Here is a 10940-nt window from a genome sequence, read left to right on the forward strand (position 1 = left end):
ACATCTCCAGATTTATGGTGAGGAAACTGAGCCAAGGGAGGGCTCATATCCTGAGCGGGCCAGGGCTAAATCAAACTGTCTCAAAATGTGTACTTTGCACTGTCCCTCCAGAGTTCCTCTCCCACTCAGTTCCTGGACTACCGCCACCTCTGTCCAGCATTGATGTTTTCCCATCTTTTCTTCCACAGGGAAAGGGCTGGTATTGACAGAATGACGCAGTAAGTGCTAGCAGCACCACCACTGCCCTGCCACCTTTGCTTTTCCTTCCCCTAAACCACCTGACTTTGGCAAAAGCTAGAAAGCAGTGCAGCTGATGCTGTCTACAACATAAAGCAGAATTTAGGGGTGCTGGGTGACCTGCAGTTCTTTAATGAGGGACCTGGGCCCAGCCTAGATCTGGGGGTGAAGGGGCCTCACAGCTATGAGCTGTGGTTGGGCCTGGCCTGCAGATTTTGGGTGGATGGAGCTCTTAATCTAGCCTCACCCCAGTCCAGGGGTGGATTCCTGCTGCCTTTGCTGTCAGGCCCTGGGCCGGAGGAGTGGTCAGTGGTTCCTTGGCATAGTGCTGGTGGTACATTTTATGGTTCTGGTTCCTGAGGGCTCTGGGTGGAAGCTGATGAAAGGTTTCCTGGGATCTTCTCCCTTAGTAGGGAAATAGGTATTCTAGGTCTTCTAGCCTCCGCATGTCCTCCAACCCTAGGGACACAGTTTTCCGCTGGGGTTCCTTGCGCTGCACAGTGATTTGGATGGGATTGTTCTCAGGGAAGCTGTTCAAGTCAGTGGCCACAGTTGCAAACTGAAATAGAATGAGAAAAATCCTCTGAATTCCTTAGCTTTACCAACCTATTTAGTGTCAAGTAGTTGACACTATTTCCAGTGTCAACTGGAAGCAGCTAAAAATTAGGCATGATCTAAATCTGCCTCCTCAGCTTTTTAGTGTTTCTTACTGCAAGGTTATCTGTACTTGAAACTTTTCCCCCACTTCCCCTGCCTGCCTCTAGGCTGCCCCCTTTCTTGGTCTTCACCCTCTTCCCTGTTTTCCTCACTGCCCTTCACTTCCTGGCCCATCCACAGTTACTAATAACAAGATGAAAAATATATAATGGCTGGGTGGTGGTACAATTGGTAGAACACATTACCATGTACAAGGACCTGGGTTCAAACCCTCAGCCCCCACCTGCAGGGGAGAAACTTCACAAGTTGGTGAAGCAAGTCTGCAGATGTCTTTCTCCCTCTGTATCTCTCCTTTCCTCTCTCAACTTCTCTGTCTTACCAAGTTAAAAAGGAAACCAATGACTTTGGAAGATGAACATTAGAGGTCATGAATGTATTTACATTCCCTTGTGAGTAATTTAATCCTTAAACCTCCCAAGAGAGAGCAGTCTGAAATTGATGCTATTTGCCCAGGTAAAAGGGAAGCAAGAATGGAGATAAGTCATGGGAATATAAAGGTTTCCACAAGCTCTAGAGCTCCCCGTTCAGCCCTCTCCCTGGCCTCAGCCCTCTCCTCTCCCGGGGCTCACTTTGTAGGGCTTGCACCACTTCCCCACCCCAGCTGTGTTGGCTGCACGAACAGTGAGGCAGTAACTTGTGTTGGGCTTCAGCTCCATCAGCTTAACCGTGGTGCCCAAGATCTTGTTGAAGATCCATGGACGACTCTTTGCCTTGGGTGTCCCATCACTGTTTTTCTTGGCCACCTCCTGCAGCAGGACCTGGTAGAAACTGACCTGCTGCTTTCCCAAAGCATAGGTCCAGGAAATCTAGGAAAAGAGAATCCAAGGCCTCGTTAGATCCGGTCTATTCACCCCTCACCCTTGCATCACCCACACCTCCACTGAGATCAGAATATCTGACTCCAATTTCCTCTTGCCAGAGCTGATAAAAAGTTTTAAGGTTCTCCAGTGCTGGATATGAAACCACCATCCCATAACAACCTCAGGGTACACCCTCAGTCTTTGTATTTTCTAGATTGTCAGTCTATTTTCTGACAGTATGTGTTTCCTAGATCATAAAGAGATCTCATCTCCCCCTGCTAATTGCAGATGGGGATATAGATTCAGGGAAGGTAAGTGACTGACCTATGATCACAGAGCAATTAAATGATGAACCAGAACTCAAACAATAGTCCATCACCCATATAATTTGTAGTGTGCAATAGTAGTTACTAAACTCAGATAAGGATCTGAAGAAGTTCTTATTGTAGACTTCAGACCTTACTCTCTCCTGTCTGGTCACCCATTTCTAGTTTCTCCTCCACCTAGGTCAGTAGTCCTCAAATTTAGTGTACATCAGAATACCCTGAAGTTCTTGTTAAATTGTTAGCCTACAGTCCCACAGTTTCTGATGTTTGGAGCTGAGAACCACACTTTGACAAACACTGAACTATATAGTTCGCATTGTACCCACTGATTGATAGAAAGCTTTGCTAAAAGCTATTCCTTATTACCTACAAACAAACAATCTACAAGAGGTTGAAGGACATTAGAAAATGACTCCAGGGTGGAGGAGATAACATAATGGTTTATGCCAACAGACTTTCATGCCTGATGCTCCCCAGTCCCAAGTTCAATCCCTTGTACCACCACAGCTGAGCAGTGCTCTGGAAGAAAAAAAGAAAAGAAAATGACCCCAGATTAACTTTCCTCCTGCATCTCCCTTCCTATGCTCTAGAACAGTGCTACTAATATGTGGTCCATGGGTCATCAGCACCGCCTGGGAATTTGCCAGCCACACCCTTAACCTACCAAAGCAGAACCTCTAGTGAAGAGACCCAGTGTTAGCAGGATGACCAGATGTGCAGGCTCATGAAAGTACTAAAGGGCCCTGTAACAGGACCTGGTGTTTCCACTCAAAATCTCCTGCCTCTGTGAATCTTTGCTAGACTCAGTCTCTATAAAATATCTTTACTACACTGCTAGATATTTAAATCTTGCCTCTTGTGCTCCAGTTCAAGTATTTCCAAAGCCATCAAGCTTATTCCTGCATTGGAAGTAATATTTTCTTAAAGTCCTTTTTTAAAAAAAAAAAATCTATTATGAAATAGATACAGAAATTGAGAGAGGAAGGGGATATTGGTAGGGAAAGGGACAGAGAGACACTTGCAGCCCTGCTTCACCACTCATGAAGCTTTCCCTCTGCAGGTGGGGACCAGGGATTTGAACCTGGATCCTTGTGCACTGAAATGTGTGCACTTATCCAGGTACACCACCAGCTGGCCCTCTGAGAGTAATATTTCTTTCCCTCCTAATGACTATAGATCTGAACCCTTACTACAGCATTGGGCCCTTTTTAGCTCACATTGGCATTCTTCACAGACATTCCCTCTCCTAACCCATGAACTTGATGTGAGGATGCGGTGGTAGGCATCATCACATTCCCATGGAGCTCAAGTTCATTGCCTGGTACACAGGGATAGCTGGTAAACCTTTGCTGAATATATGAGGAGAGAAACAACATACCACAGCCGTGGAATCACTGACAGTATGCTCACAGATGAAGGGTGCCTCTGGCACGTCCATGACCACAGAGGACTCTGAGGGTGTCGAGGAAGTGTCCGTGTCCACTTCGGGGTTGTCAAGATCAAGCAGGCCCCCAGGTGCTATTTGGGACTTAGACTGGGAGCACAGAGCCAGGTCCCCTTTTTCTGTGTTTTTGGGCACTGAGGTGAAGCTGAGTTTGTTTAGCTCACCCTCTAGCATCCCTGCAAAGAAGCTGCTATTGGGCTGGGTCACAGCCAACTTGATGGGATTTAACAAAGTAGATGAGATGGGGGAAATGCTGGTGTCATCAGAGCTGCATTCAGAATCTTCCAGTGGCATGGGTTTCCTGGAGTGGGAAGAAAGGCAGTTGAGTCAGATGGAAAAGGTGACCCCAATATATGCATCCTGGAAGCCCCTGGAGGACTTGCCACCGTCTCTCACTGCTTCTCAACACCTCAGAACATTTTTGTTACTCTGCAGCAGGGCATCAAACCCACCAGGGCACTAATTGAAAAAAAAAAAAAGCAAGCTAGAGAGATAGCTCAGCAAAGAATACAAGACTTGCTTGCCTGAGGACCTAGGTTCAATCCTCAGCACCAACATAAACCAGAACTGAGTAGTGCTGTCCCTCTCCCATTAAAAATAAATAAATCCAGAAGCACTGGAGGTGACATAGTGGACCCATAGGCACGAGGTCCTGAAGTTTGATCCCCAGCATCACATTTGCAGAGCTCTGGTTCTCTTTCTTTTATCAATAATTACATAAAATATTTTAAGACAATAAGAATGTATTAAGCAGTCAGGAAAGTCGTTTAGTGGGTGGGATATAAGACTTGAATGTGTAAGTTCCCATGTTCAGTCTTTAGCACTACATATGATAGAGCAGTGCTCTGATCTTTTGCTCATTAAAAAAATAAAAGTTTTCCTAGGGGGTGAAAAAAAAAAAACATCTTAAGCTTCCATTTAGCCAACATATGACTATATGACTTAGACCTTATCAGGCACCTGGATAATTCTCTCCCTTACCTCACTTCTCATTCCCTCCTCCCAGTAGCCTGCTCCAAACTAAGTAGCTGTCATCTACCTGGCACTTTTAAGTTCCTCTTCTCTGCATCCATTCTACCATCTCAACTCCTCTAACCAGGTGCAATAGCCATATGCCATTCCATAACACTTCTAGCTTCATGCATGATGGGTGACACTTTTCCTTTCTGAGCCCCATTGGCCTCCTAAGACATCCCTGTCAGCTCAAACCTATGCTAATTCTTTGTGGACACTTAGAATAGGTGACCCCCCAGCCCCCAGCCCACTGAACTTATCTGTAGGTCAAATTCTGAGTACCAGTTGTCACTTATACTTAAAATTGCCCTGATGAATCTGCATTTTAGATTTATTTATACAAAACAGCAGTGGTGAAATGGACATGGAAGATGGCTAGGCACCATGCTATATAGTAGAACATCTTTCTGATCTTCACAATAGTCCTGCAGAGCTGCTGTTAGCTCCGTTTTGCATTTGAGAGGCTGAAGGTTCCTGACCTTAACATTTGTACAGTGAAATGGTAGTTTTAAGTGGCAGAACTGGAGATGCATTGGATCGACCTTCCTGTGGTGCATCCTGTGAGTACCCATTCATTGGGGAAACTGACGATCCTTCCTAGCCGACTGAATCCACATGGATCCCAGTCACTTTCAAAGCCATTAACTGGCTACGGAAGAAGGGCAAACGCTAGAAGAAGAAGAAGTGGCAGAACTCTTGATTTGAACTTGAGTTCCTAGCCCAAGACTCTTCCACTAAACCGTGAAGCTTCCTACAAGTCTCTGTCACTTTACCACATCTGCATACTTATATCGCTTAGGGAATGGACACCATCTTTATTCGATAGTTCAAGTAATCTGAATTACCCATGTAGTTTTGGGGGCCTCTTTATCTACACTTAAAAGAATTTCAGTGACATCAGGACATTAAACCAAGTACAGGGCCCTTCTAAGTGTGGGCCTGTGTGTTACCACACATGACACTGCCTTCTAAACAATTCCTTCATTCACATCACTACACCACCGCACTTCACTGGCTAACACCTTCCCTTTCTAGGAGATTCATATATCATCTCCAAGAGGCTCCCCTTAACTGCACTCGCTCCCAAGCTCCATTTGTTATACTTCCAGCTCTTTAAGATGTCCTTTTACAACACAGGGCATACTATACTACTGTGTAGGACTGACTTAATTTTTCTTATAAGCAAGCCTATGGTCAATATTAACGGTATTCTAGAAATGAAGTAAGCGTGCATTCTAACTATTATTGAAACACACATATCTGTGAAACCACAAAAATCCTGATAGAACCTATAGAAATGCATGGCATAATTCCTGGCTTCTAGTGTCAGTATTCATTTTGTCAGGATTTTATTTACCTATTTTTGAATCGAGACAGCAATTGAGAAGGTAGGGGGAAGAGAGTGGGAAAAAGAGAGAAACCTGCAGCACTGCTTTACTGCTTATGAAGCTTCCTTCCTGCAGCTGGGGGCCAAGGGCAAGTTTAGCTTTAGTCTCTTGGATGTACCCGCTTCTTATGTTCAAATTACTGTCTCAGTTTGAGGGGAATTTAAACATTCCTACAACCTAACATTGTCTTATCCTCAGTTATTGCCTGACATTTCCCCAGCAAACACATCCCAGACTGGAAACTCCTTGAGGGCAGAGACTACTTTCCAATTCTGCCTCCCAGAACTTAACACTGGACCAGATACCTTGCAGGTTCCCCAAGAGTTTTATGACATGAAGTAAGAGGGGGCTGAACCAAAATCACGGACAACCCAGGTTCAGGCCCTAGGTCCCCACCTGCGGAGAAGCTTGATAAGCAGTGAAACAGTGCTGCAGGTGTTGCTCTCTCCCATTTCTCCTTTCTAGATTTTTTAAAAATATTTTCTTTAAAAATTTTTTTATATTAGCTTTATTTATTTACTGGATAGAGACAGCCAGAAATTGAGAGGGGAGGCTAAGATAGAGAGGGAGAGAGACCCCTGCAGCCTTGCTTCACCACTCATGAAGCTTTCCCCCTGCAGTTGGGGACCAGGGGCTGGAACCTGGGTCCTTTCACATTGTAACATGTGTGCTCAACCAGGTGCGCCACCACCTGGCCCCTCCTTTCTATATTTCTATCTGTAGCCAAGAAAAAAAAAAAGAAAGAAAGGGAGGCCGGGCGGTAGCACAGTGGGTTAAGCACACATGGCACAAAGCCAAGGACCAGCATAAGCATCTCGGTCGAGCCCCCGCCTCCCCACCTGCAGGGGAATCAATTCACAAGTGGTGAAGCAGGTCTCTCTTTCTCTCCTCCTCTCTGTCTTCCCCATCTCTCAATTTCTCTCTGTCCTGTCAAACAACGACAGCAATAACAAAAACAATAACAACGATAAACAACAAGGGCAACAAAAGGGAGAAAAAGAGCCTCCGGGAGCAGTGGATTTGTAGTGCAGACACTGAGCTCCATCAATAACCCTGGAGGCAAAAAGAAAAGGCAGACTGGAGAGAGAACTCATTGGGTAGAGTGCATGCTCTGCAGCTCAGTAGTGCACCTGGTTGAGCGCACATGTTACAGTGCACAAGGATCCAGGTTTGAGATCCTGGTCCCCACCTGCAGGGAGAAAACTTTGAGTAGTGAATCAGTGCTACAGATGTCTGTCTCTTTCCCTATCTCCACCTGCCCTCTCAATTTCTGGCTGTCTCTATCCAACAAATAAAGATAATTTTTAAAAATTAAAAAAAAAATAAGCCCTAAAATTGACTCCCCCCATTATGCAAACTGACACGCACAGCAACGGATCTTAACATAAAGAATTACCTGACCTGGGGCAGGGGTAGATAGCATAATGGTTATGCAAACAGACTGTCATGCCTGAGGCTTCCCAGGTTCAGTCCCCTGCACCACCATAAACCAGAGCTGATCAGTGTTCTGGTAAAAAATAAATAAATAAATAAATAAATAAAACAAAGAATTACCTGACCTGATGAACAGTTGTCTCCACAGAACACCTAGCCCCAGAGATAAGACAAAAATACATACATAGCTTGATGTGACAAACCCTTCCTTCTAACTGATAATGCATTTTTTTTTTATATTTCCTGCCTTTTACTTCTGATTCTGCCCTGAGAATCTCATTGAGACAAATAAAAGCCCCTGTGCAACCGTTTTTGGGGCCCAGATTTAGAGCACAAATTGGCTGGGACCATGCCAGCATAATAAAGGTGTGCTCTCCTCCTAATCTCTGAGTGACACTTGGTTCTTGCTAACCTGTAATTTCTGCAACAGTACCATATGGGAGGTGGTGTTGCACTCACCACAGGAAGCTTGAGTGCTGTGGTACTTCTTTGTCTCTACCTGAATGATAAAGCCTCCTGGAGCACAAGACCTGAATCTTCCTCCCCTCCACACAAGAATCACAACTCCATAGTTCAGCCTGCACACACAGTCCAACTTTGGGGACCAGGGCCAGGCCAAGAAAGTAACACCCTCTTCCTACCCCCAGTCCCCACCTGAAAAAGAGGAAAAGACTTGGGTTATATCTTACAGTAGATTGATGGAATCTTCCTCTGAGAAGTTAATCAAACTGCCCCTGGAGGAAAGTGGGAGTCCTTTGGTAGTGAGGGTCCTGTTCATAGGCTTGGGGTTTGAAAAGGGCTTCGGCATTTGATCAAGTGCATTCAGAACATCTAGTGTTTCCTTTTTCAGCATGGCCTCTTCCCCACCTCCCACTTTACAGAACATTTCTGATGCCATTTTGGTTTGTTTGGGGCCACAGCCCTCACCCTACAGGACAACCGAGCTGACAGGAAGCAGAGAGAGACTGGGGACAGTGGACCCACCCTTAGTTTGGGTGGGATTGAGGTTCAATGAGCTGACTTCATAATCATCAGAGTAACAATTACAGTCTAGCCTCCCCTTTGAGCGGGAGTTGCTGTGGCCTCTGCCAGTGTGGGGAGTGGGGCAGAGCCCAGGAATAGGCCATCCCCTAGACCCTTCCAGCTCTGATGTTAACAGCACTTGCCTTTCTCCAGAGCTCTCATAGTGAGTACCATGCATATATATATATTCAGAGCCCCCTGAGAAGGAGGAAGATTGTATGGGAAACTTGATATACAAATCCTGAGGTTCATATATCCACAAATCCCAGGCAGCAAAACCCTAATATGTATGGAAAGCCCAGATGCTTCATAAAGTCATAGCTTACACACATTTGGGTTTTATAGCCAGAATTCAAAACTTATCACATCCTTACTCCAGATGTTTTCATATGCTGACTAAATGGTGGGTCTTTCAGAAGAACACAAAAATTGGTTTTTTTTTTTTTTTTTTGATCCCCTGGAAACTACAGTATGAAAACATACAACTTTGGGGTATGGCCATGCACTCTGAGGGGTCAGTTAAAGCGCTGGCTTTGCATTTAGATGTGGACTTGTCTTTTCTAAATCCAGCTCTGCCCTTACCTGCTGTGGAACCTTTGCCAAGTGACTTCACCTCACCACTCCTCTCAGTGGACTGAGAGGAGATACTCTCTAAAGTTTTGTCTCTTCCAGAAGTTGAAACAAAGTAAAAGGCATTAAAAATACCAAATCTGGGGAGTCCGGCGGTAGCCAGTGAGTTAAGTGCAGGTGGCACAAAGTGCAAGGACCAGTGTAAGAATCCCTGTTGGAGCCCCCCACCTGCAGTGAAGTAGCTTCACAAGCAGGTCTGCAGGTGTCTATCTTTCTCTCCTCCTATCTCTCCCTCCTTACAACATTTCTCTCTGTCCTATCCAACAACGACATCAATAACAACAATAATAACTATAACAAAAACAAGGACAACAAATGGGAATAAATAAATATTTTAAAAAATACCAAATCTGGTGTGATGGCACAGGAACTTTGGTGGTGGGAGTGGATAATCATACAGATACACACAAACTAGTGAAACTATCTCTTTAACAAAATCTTATTGTAAACAAAAATAAGAGAATTTTTTAAAATACCAAAATCATATGTTCTTGTTCATTTAAAGAAACAGAGAGGGGACAGGAGGTGATACAGTGGATAAAAAATTAGAATCACCAGCATGAGGTCCCAAGTTTGTTCTCAAACATCATATGGACCAGAGTTGGGCTCTGGTTCTCTCCCTCTCTCTGTCTCTCTTTTCTCAATAAATTTGGGGAGTCAGGTGGTAGCGCAGCGGGTTAAGCGCACGTGGCGCGGGCAAGGACAGGCGTAAGGATCCTGGTTCAAGGCCCTGGCTCCCCAACATCAGGGGAGTCACTTCATAGGCAGTGAAGCAGGTCTGCAGGTGTCTTTCTCTCCTCCTCTCTGTCTTCCCCTCCTCTCTCCATTTCTCTCTGTCCTATCCAACAACAATGACATCAATAACAACAACATTAACTACAACAATAGTAAAAAACAAGGGCAACAAAAGGAAAAATAAATAAATAAATTTGAAGAAAATTGAAAAAATTGGGGGAAGGAGTTAGGCGGTAACACACCTGATAAAGCACATACAATGCTCAAAAACTGGGTTCAAGCCCTCAGTCCCCACCTGCAGGGGAAGCTTCACAAGGAGGGAAGGAGGGGGGCGGGCAGTAGCGCAGCAGGTGAAGTGCACATAGCGCAAAGGGCACCGGACTGAAGTAAGGATCCCGGTTTGAGCCCCCGGCTCTCCACCTTTAGGGGGGGGTCACTTCACAAGCAGTGAAGCAGGTCTGCAGGTGTCTGTATTTCTCTGTCTTCCCCTCCTCTCTCGATTTCTCTCTCCTATCCAAAAACAACAGCAATGACAATAAATACAGCAACAAGGGCAACAAAAATTGGGGGAAATGGCCTCCAGGAGCAGTGGATTCGTAGTGCAGGCACCGAGACCCAGTGATAACCCTGGAGGCAAAAAAAAAAAAAGGGGGAGGGGGAGGGGCAGGCCATAGTCAGGGGAAAGTGGTGGAGCAGGGCTGCAGGTATCTGTCTGTCTCTATTATCCCCTTCCTTCTCAACTTCTGTCTCTATCTAATAATAAATAAAAATATTTAAAAATAAAAAGGGGGTGGTGGCAACTAGGGAGGAGGTCCGGTGGGTACAGGGCAGGACTTACAAGTATGAGGTTCTGAATTCACTCCCCAGTATCCTATATGCCAGAGCCTTGCTCTGATTCTCTTTAAAACTTGGGGTGGAAAGGGAAATACAGAGATGTGACACTCTCCGCACTCTGCTGCTTAGCATTTATCCTATAGTCTGTAACGATCTGTATTATTGGGAGCCGGGCGGTAGCAAAGCGGGTTAAGCGCAGGTGGCGCTAAGCGCAAGGACCGGCATGAGGATCCCGGTTTGAGCCCCCGCTCCCCACCTGCAGGGGAGTCGCTTCACAGGTGGTGAAGCAGATCTGCAGGTGTCAGTCTTTCCCTCCTCCTGTCTTCCCCTCCTGTCTCCATTTCTCTCTGTCCTATCC

At 45.5% G+C, this 10940-nt stretch overlaps 1 protein-coding gene across 2 annotated transcripts; it reads right to left on the reverse strand.

Moving 5' to 3' along the window:
* Positions 1 to 346: 346 nt before the first annotated feature.
* FNDC8 (fibronectin type III domain containing 8) lies at positions 347 to 10732 on the reverse strand. Of its 2 annotated transcripts, none has more exons than XM_060202442.1 (4): positions 10587 to 10732; positions 3459 to 3825; positions 1524 to 1760; positions 347 to 796 (listed from the first exon to the last, which is right to left on the reverse strand). In XM_060202442.1, exons 1-4 carry the CDS (start codon positions 10712 to 10714, stop codon positions 644 to 646), a joined length of 885 nt encoding a protein of 294 aa, XP_060058425.1. In that variant the 5' UTR covers positions 10715 to 10732; the 3' UTR covers positions 347 to 643. The 2 variants fall into 2 exon arrangements, with proteins under 2 accessions (XP_060058425.1, XP_007517002.1); XM_007516940.2 differs by lacking the exon at positions 10587 to 10732 and adding an exon at positions 8050 to 8317.
* Between the last annotated feature and the right edge of the window lie 208 nt (positions 10733 to 10940).

Source organism: Erinaceus europaeus, chromosome 12, assembly GCF_950295315.1.
Source record: "Erinaceus europaeus chromosome 12, mEriEur2.1, whole genome shotgun sequence".
NCBI classification, from domain to species: Eukaryota; Metazoa; Chordata; class Mammalia; order Eulipotyphla; family Erinaceidae; genus Erinaceus; species Erinaceus europaeus.

Coding starts and splice junctions, on each gene's coding strand:
- FNDC8 (XM_007516940.2), bottom strand. CDS start 8,258: ATGGCATCAGAAATGTTCTGTAAAGTGGGAGGTGGGGAAGAGGCCATG. Junction 1,761..3,458: donor TCAGTGATTCCACGGCTGTG/GTATGTTGTTTC, acceptor CTCTTTTCCTAG/ATTTCCTGGACCTATGCTTT. Junction 797..1,523: donor AGTGGTGCAAGCCCTACAAA/GTGAGCCCCGGG, acceptor ATTCTATTTCAG/TTTGCAACTGTGGCCACTGA.